The 17131-nt window shown below is 43.3% G+C and overlaps 1 protein-coding gene across 2 annotated transcripts; it reads right to left on the bottom strand.

Annotated features, from left to right (window-relative positions):
- Nucleotides 1-802: 802 nt before the first annotated feature.
- On the bottom strand, nucleotides 803-15080 carry pink1 (PTEN induced kinase 1). Of its 2 annotated transcripts, XM_078558068.1 has the most exons (9): nucleotides 14018-15080; nucleotides 11334-11941; nucleotides 11240-11300; nucleotides 9835-9932; nucleotides 7639-7821; nucleotides 4518-4681; nucleotides 3879-4006; nucleotides 3465-3701; nucleotides 803-1947 (listed from the first exon to the last, which is right to left on the bottom strand). In XM_078558068.1, exons 1-9 carry the CDS (start codon nucleotides 14336-14338, stop codon nucleotides 1696-1698), a joined length of 2052 nt encoding a protein of 683 aa, XP_078414194.1. In that variant the 5' UTR covers nucleotides 14339-15080; the 3' UTR covers nucleotides 803-1695. The 2 variants fall into 2 exon arrangements, with proteins under 2 accessions (XP_078414194.1, XP_078414193.1); XM_078558067.1 differs by having other exon boundaries at nucleotides 11240-11941.
- Between the last annotated feature and the right edge of the window lie 2051 nt (nucleotides 15081-17131).

The raw sequence follows: 17131 nt of genomic DNA, 5'->3' as shown, positions 1-17131 counted from the left end.
AGCCTTGGAAAAATTCTAAAGTAAGGATTTTGAACTTTAATTTATGGAGCACAAGGAGCTTATAAAGTTGTAGTATATGAAATTTGAAAGGGGAAAATATAAATGCTATGGAAAAGGGGAGGCCATTTAAGCAGTAAAGACAATAAGAGGAATTTCTGAAAGGGAATTGTTGCAAGTAATTTTCTGAGTGGATGGTAGGTGATTAAGTATGTACGTTATACAAATAGAAGGCATCATAAGAACATAAGGGCAAGAGAAGACCCTACGAACCTTCAGGCCTCCTCCGCTATTCAATACAATCATGGCTGATCCTCAGCTTCAACTCCACTTTCCAGCATGTTCCCTATATCCCTCGATTCCCTGAGACCAAAAATCTTGTATTTAAGGTCAAGATAGACAATAATGGAGTATTCACAACCCTCTGGGGTAGAGTCCAAATATTCACAAATTTTGAGAGAAGAAATTTCTCCTCATCTCAGTCCTATATGATCAGCCCCTTATCCTGAGACTGCCAGTGTTCTAGATTCCCCAGCCAGAAGAAAAAAACCTCTCAGTATCTACCCTGTCAATTCCCTTCAGAATCTTGTGTTTCATCTTATTGTTTAAATGTTAGATGGTATTGAATCTCCAAATTTGAATGGAATCGATCTAGACTAAGTATTTTTGAAGTTTAGTTCGTAGCTGAAAATGTATTTAAATTGTTGATGTTGACTCATGTGAGAGATCACAGTGTTGGATATCAATGATTGAGAGAACAGCAACTAAAAAAAAAGGCCTGAGGGAAATGAAAATGAGATCAATGTTCAAATATCAGATGGTACTGTTTATTTAAGCTACTTTAAACAGGACTGCATTGTAAATGCAGACTGAAAACATGCCTGTGCATCAGCATGACTGCCTACTTAGCAAGCCCAGTAACTAATTTAGCTGCAAGATAAACTGCTGCAATACAGAAAACACAAGCAAGATGTGCAGAAAAATGTTCCTGTTATTTGCTAGATTTTTTCCCCTAAATGGAACCTGCACATGACAAACAGTGCCTGCTCACAGGATTAATATCTCATGTCCACAAACTTAATTTTCCCTCCCCAAAATCTCAAAACTGGAATTTCTTGCATCCCCCGGTCTCCCTTTCCTCTGACAATCTACGGGAGTTAAAAACCTAGGCTCAGTGTCACCTACCACTACTTAATGATTTGTCTTTGTTCTTCTCATACACTTTACAACTTGACGGTGTCATGCACTGTGAACCTTGGACTTTCCCCTGGACTCATTTTGTTAACTAAAACTGCTGAGTTCCAGGGCTCAACTTCAAGGTACAAGCTGTGTAAAAAACAACTCAATAGCAGCTGGCCTCTATTTCAGATTGGCAGGGTCAGTAAAATTCTACAGTAAACACAGGGTTAATCACACATGTACATATTTATTTGTACCAGCTGCTTCAGATCCATGGAAGCCAATCATTTATTTCCCTTAAATGTCAGTCGAGTACTGTATGGTGAGAGATTGCATTAGATATTTATTTATCATTAACTATTGGGTCAGGATAAGTCCTAGACATAATGTCAAGCTCTTACTCATCTCATTAATTATGAACTAAATGCAAAGTTTTATTCCCAGATCCCTAATTAGTAGCAGTAATTTAACTAAATTCTGTTTTAGAACCTAGGGTTTTATTTATTGATGTGAACTCATTCAGCCCTTCCCGTGTTGCAGTAGATCCAGTCCCAGGCTCAATTCTTCGAAGCTGATATTTGCCAAGAAGCTTCTCTTTAGTTCGGTCTCCACGGATAATTCATGATTCATTGCGACCTGCAGGAAGGTGAACAGAGTCTGGCACCGAAGCCAATCGAAAACTTTCTCCACACTGATCTGTGCGGAGGCGAGGAGCTCTGCCCCCCACAGGTGTAGGTGCAGCATGTCTGCAGCAGATCTTGCTGACAGGCGCTGCGAGAAGGAAGAAAAAAAATTGGTCATTCCTAGGTTATACAGATCGACAGATAATGAAATTCCACACTTTTAGCTTATGTGAGCTGAGGTTGGGAGGGAGGACAGTATGTTCAACCTCAGTGCCCCAGTGCCAAAAACTGAGAAAAACAGCCGAGGGAAAAGTCTTTAGGAGGCCTTTGAATAAAGGGTGGAAGGAGATAATCCCTTCATCTTTCCTTACAAGTTCCATTGGTACCCTGTGCTGCAAAGAGTCAAAAATTAAAATTCATCAACCTGAAATGCCAGCTAAGTTCCTCTCCACAGATGCTGCCTGACCTGCTGAATACTTCCAGCATTTTCTGTTTATATTTCAAGATTCTCATCTTCACTTCCATGGACAATTGAGTGGGTCACTGCCGGGTGGATGGCACCTGCATATCTGCATGTGTTGAAATATTGGGGGAGTACAAGAACACAGCAAATAGGAGGTGTAGACCGTATGGGTCATCAGGCCCGCTCCATCACTGAATACCATCATGGCTGACCTTGGGCTTTAAACTCCACTTTCCCATTCACTCCCCATAATCCCTTGATTCCCTGAGAATACAGCAAAGCCAGTCAGGGTAGAGATGGGGCACTACAACTGGCCTCAAGATCAGCCACATGGTTTCCCTGTCCAGTGACCCCTACAGTAGGGACATTAGGCAAGGACAGAGTTGAGTTTGGGGTTGGCTATGGCACTGTTTACTTGAATAAGCTTGTTGGCATTCACTGCCTAGAGCTCACACATAATAGGCAGCCATGTACCATGTCTTTGAACCTGTACCCCAGCAAGTCAGCGTTTTTAGAAGAGGAGGTGGAATACATTGCCAGCTGGTGTGGTGGGTGCTTCGATAGGGAGTCAAACCTGTTCTTAGCTGGGACATATAAGCTAGTGTCTTTATAGAAATACTTGGTCTATGTGATCTCCCAGACTGATTTCGATTGTCTCAGGGGTTTGACGAAGAATTTTTCCAAGTCTTTTTTTTTAACCTTATTGGCCCTGGGGTTTTTTCCTCCCAGGAGAGTACATGGTTGCGAAGCTCAGTGGGAGCAGTTGGGAGGGTGATGGGGGGGTGGTTATGGAGAGGAGATATGTGGTAATAATGCTCTGGCCATTGTTGTGTGGGGCTTAAAGGGTTGTGAATCTTTGGAATTCTCTACACCAGAGGGTTGTGGATGTTCCATCATTGAATACATTTAAGGCTGGGATATACAAAATTTTGGGGTCTCAGGGAATCGAGGAATATGGGGACCAAGAGGGAAAATCAAGTTAAAGCCCAAGATCAGCCATGATCGTTCTGAATGGCAGAGCAAGCTCGATGAGCCGTATGGTCTACTCTTGCTCTTGCATTCTTGGACAGGTTCGATGAACCACCTGGCTGTCAATTTTGTACGTTCATAAAAAGCAAAGTTGTGATCTTCCAAGGGCACTTATCAAACGATCGTGTCATTTCCAGTCAATGAACAGTTTCAACCATTGCTGCTGTACTCACCCTCTTAGGATCTCTGCACAACAAAAGTTTCACCACCAGCCTCACGTCTCTGTGAACAGAGCCTGGCAGAGGTGGCAGCTTATCCTCTTGATAGTTCCTGCTCTCCAAGTAATCCATTCCACATCCATAAAATGGATTGTGAAGACCCAGGATCTCATAGGCTAAGGTACCCACCGACCAGGCATCTGATTTGCTGTAATCAATAGTTACACTGGGTCCAGGGACTGCTGCAGAAATCTAGAAAGCACAGTTGTAAGGATTAGATTTAAGACATAGTGCACCAATAAGTCAAAGAATGTTGACTTGTTCAGTCACTCTGACTGCAGTTACAGACAAATATGTTGCACTACAAACATTAACTGTGCACAAGTAGCAGCTCTGCCTGATTTTACTTATTTTTCCCAGTGCACCTGCCTCAGGAGCCATTAGGCAGCCATTTCCTCCCCGGTCGACATCCATGCTAGTAAAAGGAAGCCTCAACCCGAGACTTTCCTCTGCCAGACAGCAACCAAAATCAGTGATCACCAAACGTGGACAGCCAACTAAACAAAGCACAGAAAAAAAGACTTAAATTTATACCCTTTATTAGTGGGTCTTGAATCAGCAACTCTACAACTGAGGCAAGGGTGCTATGAATTGAAAATTAATTATTTTTCATAGAATTAAAATGGTTAAAAAGAAAAAAAACAATCTACAAAATATAGCAGAAAAATAATCTTATGATGTGCCACAGAAGCAGAGAAGCTGTCAGTGTCCTACGTGAAATACTGACTGCAAACCATTCCATTTACCTCATTGCATATTTTTAGAAAAAGGCAAAAAAAAATGATCTTCAAAAGTGAGTACCACTATACATTGTGTAAATACTGAGCTAGGGCTTTATCCCGTACAGGAATTCTGTGGCTCAAGACTGGAATTGTGGACAAATCTTCTCTTACATCATACTGATATGCTATGACCAGAATGTCTAACTATTTTTTGTGCATGCAGAGTCAGTAAAACTTTAAAAAATCTAAGTGTTAATGACTGCTCCCACTCAATTCGTACAATCACCTGAATCAAACTCCACCAGGATGTTATCAGACTTCAGGTCTCTGTGTGCAATGCCATGCTGAACTAGATGATCCACTCCCTCCAGTAACTGAAGAATCATCAGAGTCGCACAGTTTGTGTTGGGGATACAGACCTGAAGGTACTGGCGCAGGGTGCATGGATAGCTAGGGCAGAAAACATACAAATGTCAACTCTGCATGTTGTCCTGCCAAAAAGGGTGTTATCAAATAGCTGACTACAAAGTTTTTCAAATTATTCAACATGCCATTTTTTTTGAAAAGCAGCAACACTTCCAATAGCAGCATGCAGCCTCACATGGTTCAAAATGCCCATTGTCTGAAATGGTGCTTTTTTCACCACTACTCCTTTCACATTAATTTTCTCTGTTTCCCCGCTAAAGGTGTTGACTCATGTTGCAATACAACCCCTCCTGTAGCAAAGTAACCTCTGGCACCTCATCCAAACGAAGCCAGACAGCAAGCATCTGACTTGTAGGGACAACATAGCCAAAGACTATCCTGTCCTGACTCAATCTCCACTCAGAGTTCCAGCAAGGGTCAGTGGATAACAATCAAGAATCAGATCTCTAACACAGAGCCATGAGGGACCTGCGCTACACCAGTTGTACTACTCAGTGCAGCACAGACCAGTGACTGAATGTTTGACCTTCCTAATCTGTCACAAATAGCTGAGCCATCAGTGTTTAATCGACTTTTTGTTTTGATTGCAGTCTAGAGCATGACTTGCTCAAAAGTCATTCTATTCAATGTTGCACATACTTCACCATCGTGAGTTTCTGATTTCAAACATGTCACCTTGGCTTTTCCTGAGTGGAGGATGAGTGTTTCCCAACAGGAAGGAGGAAAAATCTACAGTTCCAACAGTTTATTTTGTAGGTCTAATGGGGAGACTGCAGAAATCCCTAACATAACCTCACTTTCTCCCTCCCTCTCTCTCTAGACACTCTGGCAACTCCCACAGAGATGGAAGTGCATTCAAAGCAGGTCTGCCTGGATCAGATGAAAGGTATGAGGGTTGCAAATAACGTTCTATTTTTTTTCCATCCGTGTGGAATTAATTTTGTTATGTGCACCTTTATCAAGGTGAGGTGCAGATGTATGCCACCAGTAGAAACAATAAAAACCTATTTATAATATATATTTTTGAAAAGTTACCATACGTATGGAAGAAGAACACACCCTCAGCCACTGATACAATAACATGCTAATCCACAAATTACCAGATTTAGTGAATTCAATCTTAAATTTACCACGATGGCAAAACCTCTAGGTTTTAAGTTCAATGTCACAACCACCTCACAACTATACTTGGGAGAGGCTTTGTTAGCTTTTATATTATAGCTTGTACTTTAGTGACAAAAGAAATGTTGAATTGGTAGCAATGGCTCATTTGTTTCAATTTGACAAGCTCAAAATAGAAAGAGCTACAAGAAACTTTGCATTATTATTTGCAGATCAGGGCTAGGAGTCCAAAACTTTTCACACACTCCCTAGAAATGTCCTTGTGTTTTTAATGTGTCAAATGTCTTTGGGATCAACCTTTCTTTAATAATTCTACAAAACAAGCTGCAGCAGAATGGCTAAGTCAGTGGCATTAACTGGCCCAAAAATCCTCTAACTCTAAATAACTCAGTACCTCTTTCAATTTAGCCCTTGTTCGCTGCTCCCTGCCTCCAGCTTGCCACCACTCCTGACCTGCCGCCTATTTCAACTCACTGCTTCCCTCCGTGACTTTCCCACTCACCATTCCTCTCCCATCTCACTGTGAGCGAGAGCTCAGAGAGGGAAGCAGCGAGCAGGAGGGTCGGGGAGGGAAGCAGAGAATGAGCACTGTTTTCATTGCTGTACAGGGTAATGGAGCCGGGGAGAGAAAGAGAAGGATTGGGAGAAACCGGAGATTTGATCAATCCAACTAACGGTGTGGAGCGGGAGGGCACTGGCTTGCGGTTTAGTTTCAGGGAATCAGCTGGTGCGCATTAATCAGGACCAATGATAGCTTTGGCCTCTAGGAACCGACATGAAGAATTTCAGCTGTTAATTCCACCTCATTAATTGTGTCAGGCTTGGCTCTTCTCCATTCATTTCCTGCCGTGGGGGAGTCTATCAGTTCTTTGCTCATGGGCTAAAGTTGCAGGAAACCTCATTTAACCATCAGAATCTTTTTCTCATCTCACCCCTTCAGGCATAAACCTTGCTGGGGTGCCTGGTTTTCTTGGGCAGTAGCATAGCCTGTTTGTTGGGCAGGACTCCATCCTGGGCTATGGTGAACCCTCCTAGCAGCTTGCTGAGCTCCTCATCATTGCAGATGGCGAGCTGCTGGTGGCAGGGCCGTGTTGCCGGCCAGCTGAAGGATCTCAGTGGTGAGGTACTCAAGGACAGCAACCGGGTAAATGGAGGCTCCGGCTCTGGCTCCGGCCCCGACACGCTCGGCATAGTGACCCTTGCACAGCAGCCAGTGGATGCGGCCAACAGGGAACTGGAGACCAGCTCTGGGGGAGCAGGTCTTTGCCTTGGCATGCCCTTGGGTAAGTGCGCAGCACGTGATGGACTGTTGCACGGCTGAGAGAGAACACCTCTAAGCCTCTCTCTCTCTCTCACACCCCCACACACACACGTTTAAATAACCTGAATCCTCAGACCAGGTTTGGTTTAATACTGCAACCAACATTGCAACATGTTATATAGATTATTTCCCAGTCAGGGGTTCACAAGCTATCCATGTTGTACCAGTTTTACCGAAAAGTACAAAGGGAATGCTCACAGGCATTAAAAACAGTTATGAATCTCTTCCAGTAACTGTACACTGATCCTAAATGGAAAAATCTGGTACTCCTGCCAATAGCTATACTGCTTAACCAACATAAATCTGGGATCAATGAATTGTGAGGTAGGCTAACTCTGGATACATAGAACAGATGTTCAAGATCTAGGATTTAGTCAATCTCTTCCACCCCATTCAGAGATCTACATCGTGTTTCACCATGGCCACTTTCAGGTTTCCTTCCCGTCCAAACTCAAGCACAACACATGATGGACCAGGACTAATTCTTCAGCTTGCGGTCCTCGAACGCATAGTACCTGGCAGGGTCTAAACTGCTTACCTTTTCATCACTAGAAAGAGGGTGCGGTTGTGTCCCAACCCACAAGGATTCAATCTGGTTGGCAGTACATCAGGGTAATCTATCCAAGCTCCAGGCAAGAGAGGGACATTGTCTACGAAAGCTCGGACAATCTGGATGATGTTTGGATGTGGTTTCATCTTCTTTCTGTTATGACTGTAGGGTCTGATCAAAGTTATAGGGACAAGCTATAAGAATAATTCAGGAGGAAAATTCACATAATCTGTGTCTTGTTGTCCCTGGCTGTAGCACATAAGATAATGTTCAATGTTAATTGAAATTGCCGTTATACTTCAATATGTTGGTGGAGCTGCAGTGCTGTAAGCTGGCACAGCAGTAAGCTATCCCACAATATTAAGGGGCAGATTCAATGCCACAGGTGCAGAATTTTATCTTGGCTATAACTGTGAGGTAAGAGGAAGTCATCAAAAGCCACTCTTTCATGTCAGAGGAAACACAGGAACAGGTGTAGGTATTTCAGCCTCATGAGCCAGTTTCATCACTGAACAGGAGTAGGCCATTCAGCCCCTCGAGCCTGCTCTTCCATTCAATAAGATCACGGCTGATCTGCTTGTGTTTTCGAATTCCACGCTCCCATCTACCCCCGATAACCTTTGATTCCCTTGCCTAACAAGACTCTATCTACCTCTGCTTTAAAAATGTTCAATGACCCCGCCTCCACCACCTTCTGAGGCAGAGAGTTCCAAAGTCGCATAGCTCTGAGAAAAATATTCTCATCTTGGTCCTAAATGAGAGACCCCTAATTTTATAACAGTGCCCCCTAGCCCTGGACTCACCCACCAGAGGAAACATCCTTTCCACCTCCAACTTGTCAAGGCAGTTCAGGATCTTGTATACTTCAAACAAATCACCCCTCACTCTGCTAAACTCCAGTGGAAACAAGCCCAGTCTGTCCAACCTTTCCTAGCTCCAATTTTAAGATTATGCCCCTTTTTCTGGTTCCACCACCAGAGAAAATGATTTCTCTGTATCTATTCCATTATCATTTTAAAGGGCTCAATTAGATCATACCTCAGGATTCTAAATTCAAGAGAATCCAAACTAAGTTTATGTAACTTGTCCTCGTACTGTAATCTGTTAAGCCCTGGTATCATTCTGGTCAATCTGCGTTGTACCCCTTCCAAAGTCAATATATCATTCCTGAGGTCTGGTGGCCCAAAACTGAACACAGTGCATCATATTGGGTATGATCAAGGCTCTGTACAATTTAAGCATCAATTCCTCACTTTTGAATTTAAGCACCTTGAGATAAAGGCCCACATATCATTCGCCTTGTTGGTTACTTTTTGTACCCCTGCGCTAGCTTTAGTGGTGTGTGTACACGGGCAGCTAAACGGGGAATGAACCTTTCTGAATTGTTCTTCGAAAGAGCTGGCTCGATGGTCTGAATCGCCTCCTCCTTTGCTGAACTATTCTATGATTTTATGACTCTCTTTCATTAGCTGATACTTGTCCAATTGCTTAGTCACTCCTGTCTCTGATGTTGTAATCAGTAACTTCCCCACTACTGTTGTAGTTTTCTCACCTATTTCTGTTAACACCCTGGAGTAGAAACCAGATTCTGGACGCCTGTTTATCTTCAGAACCATTACTTTCTCCATTGCCATTATTTTGTATTAAACCCAATGGGTTCCTCCCCTTTACTTATTTTTATGCTCCCTTGTACCATGTGTAATGTATCCTCCTCCTCCACTGTAAAACAATACAAAGTACTAATTTAACAGGTATTTCCTTGTTATCCATTATAATCTCCCCTCCATCTGTATTCAATGTGTTTAATTCCTGTTTACCGTGCTGTCTCAGTATATTTATTAAAACTCATGTTGTTAGCTATAAGGTCCCTTACAAGTTTTCTTTTTTTCATACTCCCTTTTGCCGTTTTGATTGCTTTTTTTGTATCCTATTACTGATTTTTATAGTTCTCCCATTGACCGCATTTGCATTAGCTTGATCTGGACAGGTCTAATAACTGTATGCCCTTTGAGTAGGGATACAATACATGATAACTACATAGACAAGAATATTAAGCAAAACAAAAATCCACCTGCAAGCAAATGTATTTAACCAACTGTACTATATCTGCAATCACTTATCCTATCACATTCATACCAATGAGGCAAGGGTTGCTAATATAGGTGCTGCGTGTGTGTAACTAACCCTTTGGTTCTGTCAAACTCTCTGGTTAAAGCGTTGGGGATGGTTGGAACCAGCTCCTTGCCCATTGCTGACAGGATTGCATCAGTGGAGGACCCCGCCTGCAATGAAAAGTTCAAGCATCAAGGCAATTAATTCCATGAGGCTTAATGTGCTAAAAACGAGCGTTTGCTTTAAAATACTTTTTGCCTCAAGTATTTTCATTTTTCACTTTACAGCAGAAGTAGCAAGTTTAAAATGGGAGGTGGAGGAGACAGTGAAAACCATGATCTCTGTCTCAGGGATCCACAAAATGTTAACGATAAAGTTCCCTTCAATTCAGCCTTATTTTCTCAAGTTCATGTCATTTTACCCAAGAAAAGAAGCACATCAACAACAGTCTTGCATGTTAAGTAATGTGATCCAGTCAAACCCATCAGCTAAAAACTCAGACATGTCATAAATTTGGTGCTGATGGCACAGAAAACAGCTAGTGTTAGCTTTTCTAGGCTGGGTCACAATTCAGGCAGATCCAAGGTGCTAATTCCCAAATTGATCTGTAGCGCTCCTCCCATGCTGAGCAACATTTTGATGCAAGGGGAAATCAAAATGGCAGTTCTTCATGGCTTAGGAAACAGAGAGGCTTAAACATGATAGAGAAACACAATTCAAATGTACCTGCACAGCCACCTATTTACCTGCAAAGAGTTGATTATTCCTTGATGATCCACCTCACCATGATTTGGAAAGTGTTACCACCAGAGCAGTGACAAATTTTAAATCCTCCACAGGCTGCACACCAGACAAGTTTAATTCTGGTATATTCATCCACTGCAAATGTTTTTCATACATAATTTTACTTTCCTGATGTTACACTGTTATTGTTAGGGAATTAATTACATTGTTAATCAAGCAATTGTGCCCTTTCTAAAACAGGAAAAATATTACATTAAAAAATTATGACTTTCTTTTTACAAATAGGTGGAGAGTGAAGTATGTTAAATTCAGAGTACAGCCTTCAAAATATTCATTATATGCCCATTCAAGCTGTATGCCAAATACCCTAGTATACTCTTTTAAAATTAAATAAACAAATTAACAAACTAATGAACAGATTGACAGCCCCTTAAAGGGGCACCGTAACAAAAAACAAATCTTTAGAGGCAACTTATTTAATTAAATTAAAATAATATTTTGAGGGGAGACAATGTATTCCAGCCCCTGCGGCACCCACTGGGGTGGGCAGAAAGCCTCAAGCACACCGGTAGATACCACCTGCTCCTTCTCCAAGGACACCTGGATACGAACGTAACCACAGAAGAGAGGCAGACAGTCAGGTTGAATGACCCCCTCACCACCCACTGCCTAGACCTGTTTGGTCATTTTCGATCCAGGCTCAAGCAACAAACTTTCACTGTACGTAACTTACTTTTATGTTCCAAAGCATTTTTAGAGCCAGTGGGTAGCTGATGTCTCCCATGGAAGCACCCTGTGGGTAGCCGATGTCTCCTTCGGAAGCACCCAGTGGGTAGCTGACGTCTCCTTCAGAAGCACCCAGTGGGTAGCTGATATCTCCCTCGGAAGAATCCAGTAGGTAGCTGATATCTCCCTCGGAAGCACCTAGTGGGTGGCTGATGTCTCCTTCAGAAGCACCCAGTGGGTAGCTGATATCTCCCTCGGGAGCATCCAGTAGGTAGCTGATGTCTCCTTCGGAAGCACCCAGTGGGTGACTGATGTCTCCTTCGGAAGCACCCAGTAGGTAGCTGATGTCTCCTTCAGACACACTCAGTGGATCAGGGTCAGTTGATGGTTCGCTCTTCAAAATCGTAAAACTTAAACTTGATGTTTCCTCTGTAATCATTGTGCTCTTTCTTATTTCGGAATTCTCACTGAAGACATCCTTTACACTGGGTTCAGTCTTTCCCTCCCCACGACCCTCTTGGACTGTCTGCTTTGTTGTGATCGTATTGCTTGCCTTTGGGTTGACCAGTCCAGGGATAAACGCCTTGTACACAGCTGCATTACACCCCTTTCCAATGTGGTATCCAATCTTGTAATCTTCAAACCGATATCCACGGGTGCACAAAGGTATGGAGTTTTCATATTTAATTTTCTTACTTTTAAACAATGTCTGGCAAATGGAAATAATAGAACAATTACATTTATGAAGATGCAAGTGAGGGGAGAAATAGCATTCAGTGACTAACCAAAATTTACCAATGAGCACACATTTATGGATATTAGAACTTTTATCAAGTACAGTTAGTTTTGAATGAACTGCAAATCTTTATTCAGCTTTATGAGTAGAACTGCTAAAAAATTTAGCCCTGCCATTAGCACTCTTACTAATCTACTAAATTCCTGCCCACCGGTCAACAGGGCAAGTTCTCCAGGCTATTCTAGGAAATTAAGATGCCATGGTTTCATTGTCAGATCCAACATCCCAGATAATCAGGAAGCTAGCAAGACTGAAACTGTGAAAAATTCCTAAATTTCATAATGATGAAGCTGAAGGCTTTTAGTGCTTCACCAGAGTAGGGAGTGAATCACATCAAGCAAATCAAATCAATGGTCACTGATGGGATAGAACTTATGCTATTAAATCACTTTGTTGCTCAGTGAAGTTTTATTTTGGGGAGTAGGAAAATGGTTCCTACTCCCCCAAAATTTAATCTCTGCTGTGGTATTGGTTTACATTCACCATTATCCATCTTAAATAATGACTGATTATATATATTAAACTCAGGAAAATTCCTCATCTCCCCTGAGAACAATGGCCTGGATTTTGTAGTAAAAATAACATTGAGGGCATGTCCAGTAGTCATGCATGCGCAGTAAAATGGGAAAATCAGGAAGCTGCCTTCTGGGTTGCTGTGCTATAACAGTACCTCGCTGAGAGATCGGCATTGAAATATGCAGAAGGGTTTGAAGTTGGGGTACTTAAATAACATATGCAAGAAAAACTTAGGGCTTGTCCATTCCAGCCTAAGTGATAATGGCATGATAAGTTTTAATTACTACCAAACAGCCTCTGGCACTAAAAATTAACTTACATAAGTGTGAAGTCTCATTCCTTCAGATTTTAATTATAGCCACATTTTTTTGAGTATTTGTTTTACTATTTCTTTCTGCCTAATTTTTTATTCATTCATGGGATGTGGGCATCGTCGGCTAGGCCACCATTTATTGCCCATCCCTAACTGCCCTCGAGAAGGTGGTGGTGAGCTTGCCTTCTTGAACAGCTGCAGTCCATGTGGTCTAGGTACACCCACAGTGCTGTTAAGAAGGGAGTCCCAGGATTTTGACTCAGTGACTGTGAAGGAATGGCGATATATTTCCAAGTCAGGATAGTGAGCGGCTTGGAGGGGAACTTCCAGATGGTGGTGTTCCCATCTAACTGCTGCCCTTGTCCTTCTAGATGGCAGTGGTCATGGGTTTGGAAGGTGCTGTCGAAGGAGCCTTGGTGAATTCATAAGATGTTACTCTCATCTTTCAATTTCTATACATGACTTGTCAATGAATTCAATATTCTAACTTACACTTCCTGGTTCAGACTCTGCATATCTCAGTAAGGATTCTTCAATCTGACTAAGGTATGGTTACTTGCCCTGTTCACACAGTTCCCAGATCCTCTACAGGAGGCAATGTATTGTTTGGATTTCCAACCGCCACAAGTTCTATTGCAAAAGCTCACGTAAAGTCTGTAACAAGTGCAAGTATAACGAATGGGTAACACCATTAATTTGCCAGGCCTCTAATTGACACATTAGGATATGCTCTTTTTGATTAAACCAATACACATTAGGATAGGGTTGCACAGGCTTCTACCAATATCTTGCTCAAGTGATTGCTTATTCATGAGCCTGGGCTATCAAATCAGAGTTTAAAGGCAAGTTAGCAGAGTCAAGGCTTCCTGACTTCCAAATTAGCAGTTTGATCAGCTCAAACATCAGCTGATTGCCAGTTGGCACAAATCAAAACTTTAGAGGGGTGGATTATCAACTTGCTATTTGGGCCTAAAACTAGCGTTAGGAATTGGCTTCCCGCACGATTTTCACCTAAATTGAACTCATCCCCATTGAACATCTGGCAACGATTGGGCAACGCCAGTTTTACGCCAGAGCAGCAAGATGAAAATTCAGCCCTGAAACGTTAGTCTGTCTATTCAGAAGTTGCCTGAACCAACATTTGTTTTGTTTTTTTTTACCTGGATGTCCTCGCAGGCAGCAATCCCCATCCTCACCTCCTCTACCTGCTGCTCAACGAAGCCTAGCCCCAGGCCGAAGGCCAGCAAGGCCCCGCCAGGCCCGGGGAGCTGCCGGGACGCTCGGCGCTGGAGCTGAACCGCCAGGCCGCCCACGGACAGGCGGAAATAGCGGTAACGGGCGGGTAGGGCGGCCCGCAGCGACTGCTGGACCCCGGGCCGCCCAAAGGCCGCGCTGCCCTTGGCCCTGGCCGCGGGGGCGACGAGGCGCAAGGCCGAGCGGCTGAGCTCGAAGCCGCGGGCCAGGAGCCGTCGCACCGACATTTTGACGGCTTAAACCTCCGTCCTGGTTTTCAACATGGTGGCGGGAGAAAGAAGCTGGCGTCTGAGCCGGAGTCTGAAGGGAAACGTTAATCCTGTCAACGCTCAGGGGAGCGTTACCTCATACAAGCGCCGTCACCATGGCAACACCCACAAATCGACCGAGGCCGCCTCACAACCTGACAGCGTCAAACCAAACAAAACTGCAGCTTTATTTTTATCACAATATCCGCCCGCGCCCCCACCCCGGGCACAACAAAAAAAGGACACGGAAACAACTTCATCCTGTTCCAAGGTAATACCACATGCAGGCCAGCCTAGAAAATGGGGCGGGCGGGCGGGCGGGGGGAAAGGAGGCAACAACAGCCTCAAACACAACTCCAGGACATCCCCTGATCCAAGCCCACAACAAGTGAAAATAAGCAGTGACCCACAATTAGACAGGACAACCCAGTGAAAAAGGCGACCAAATGCTTGAAAAATAGTGGACACAGTCTCCCAAAAAGCCCACAACACAAGAACATCCCTTATGAGGGATAACAATAAGTGGTTATACAACACTGGTAACTAAGATGTCCAACTACCCAACATTCCTCCAGCTGGACCCATCTTTTGTTTCTTTATGGTCTCATTAAGGCTCCCCTATTTTGCCTTCTTCCCGTTGTCCCTTCTGTCACTCCACTTTATCACAGCTTTTCTTTTTGTTTAGTTCAGTTCTACATTTCACACTCTGCTCTTTTCTCCCCCCCCCTCCCCCCCTCTTGCTCTGTACTTGCTTATAAACTGTTAAATCTCTGTTGCGTTAAATCTCTTATCTCGTTCCAGTTCTGATAAGAGATCATTGACCCGAAAGGTTAACTTTGTTTTTCTCTGCACTGATGCCGTGTGACCTGCTGACTGCTTTCAGCATTTTCTGTTTTGATTACTTTGCTTGTAATGGTTGGGAAAATAAATGTAAGCACCTGAGAGCCTCAAGGGAAAAATCCAAATGTTGAATACGCAAAATTGGTGATGTTTTCCTTCAAGGAGGGGAATCCTGGGCATCATATTCCCATGGAAAATTTGAACTTACATATTACGAAGTATGCATTCTGGTTACAACAACAACATATATTTATGTAGTGTCTTTCATGTAATAGAATGCTGCATTATTTTTAACCACTTCTATATTTCTCAAGTTAATAAGAAACAAAATAATTTTCTTAAGGAAATTAAGAAAACTAAGTGACATCTGGATTTTTAATACATGAACCTGATCATCACATTACCTAAAGTTATCTCAGTAGAGAGATTCCCACATCTGTTCTTCTTTCCCCCCCCAAAATAAACTTTACCTTGTGCAACTCCCCATTCTTTTCTCAAAGACACTCTAAACTCCACAAATACACCACCAGTTTATAAAGGCACTTTTCTTCCTTACCCCACACTCAAATTCAACAACTCTCTATGCTCCATTCAACTTAATTTAAGTTGGTAACTATCTTCTACCACTCTGTAAATGTTGCCATTCTCCCTCCCCCACCCTTTGATAAAGCTGACATTCTTTTCCATCCAGCTTCCATTAAAAATTACACTATACCCCTCCTCCCAGTGAATGTTGACACTCTTTTCCCCTCACTTTTGATTGATCATCCCAGCTCCTCCCCTTCATAGCTGTCACCATTCTTCCCCTTTCCATACCCATTGCTTCTTTGTTGCCTTCCAAATATTACCAACCATTGTCCTCTTCATTATCTATTTGGCTCCTTTATATTCACCTCACTTCTGCCCTTTATTACTCCTCTCCTTACTATCTCCACTGTTGAGTGCAGAGATCCATTTTCTACATCATAGAAATGCAGGGACCCAGACTCCCGTATTTACTTAATTGAAACCAGCCCCTTAATTCAATAGCACATTCTTATCGATGCCATCAGTAACTTGAGCATAGAGGTATTTATACTATATATGCACGTGGAGCAGGGGAAGGGGATTTAGGAAGAGACCCAAATATCTCCTGTCAGCTGGGCACATAGGGCAGAATTTTCTGTGCCCACTGGCATCAGGCATCATGGCGGGCATGAGCGGACAATATGGTGGGAAGGCCAAAAATCGGTTTCACAAAGTCATAGAACCAGTTTGCAATTGTCCGCTCTACCCGTCAGTGGCGGGCTGCGTTTCCCACCACCCCTCATTGGGCACTTCATTGTAATTCATGTGCATAACATTATAAGCCCAGCTCGCCAGAATCATCCCCCTTGCTGGATTATCCAAGCAATCATGCCGTGTTTCTCAACTGTAGATAACCGGCGTGCACCTCTCGAGTTGCACTTAGCTCGGAACTTCGAGGTTTGTTTGCCTACCTGGTTATGGGCAGCACTCGCGGTCATCAGCACCAGGCTTTGCAGGCAGTACCACATCACTTTTAGGGGGGGCTCATGGGAAGATGCCTACCTACCAAACCAGCCATAAGGCAGTGATAGCTTTTCAACAGCTGCAGGTTGCTTGGGGAAGGGGGAGAAGTGGTCTCAGGCAATGGAAAAGGCTGCAGGGCTAGGGCTGTACTGGGGAAGGGAGGGCATGCATGGGGGCACATGTTGACCTGTGCAAGTGGCCTCAAGATGATGAGGGCTGAGGAGGTAATCTCCAGAGGAGATGAGGCCAGATGGAGATGTGAGAGTGTGTATGAGTGAGTGAGTGCTGATGTCCCTTGAGCTGGCAGTGAGTGAGATTCCAGTGAATGTGTGATGGGCTTGTGTGTGTGAGTTTAGAGTGATGAGATGGTTGCCTTACCCTGGCGGCATGGATGAGATAATT

The sequence above is a fragment of the Cetorhinus maximus genome, chromosome 15 (assembly GCF_964194155.1).
Source record: "Cetorhinus maximus chromosome 15, sCetMax3.hap1.1, whole genome shotgun sequence".
Lineage (NCBI taxonomy): Eukaryota > Metazoa > Chordata > Chondrichthyes > Lamniformes > Cetorhinidae > Cetorhinus > Cetorhinus maximus.
Note: the sequence above shows the minus strand (reverse complement) of the source record. Positions and strands in the feature narration are given on the sequence as shown.

What these genes read in the sequence shown, in the direction of transcription:
- pink1 (XM_078558067.1), bottom strand. Translation starts at nt 14,338, where the DNA reads ATGTCGGTGCGACGGCTCCTGGCCCGCGGCTTCGAGCTCAGCCGCTCG. An exon ending in CTCTTTCTAGTGATGAAAAG is followed by an intron (nt 4,682 to 7,638) that starts GTAAGCAGTTTA and finishes TTTCTGCCCTAG; the next exon opens with CTATCCATGCACCCTGCGCC. An exon ending in GCTGCCTAATGGCTCCTGAG is followed by an intron (nt 3,702 to 3,878) that starts GCAGGTGCACTG and finishes TGTGCTTTCTAG; the next exon opens with ATTTCTGCAGCAGTCCCTGG.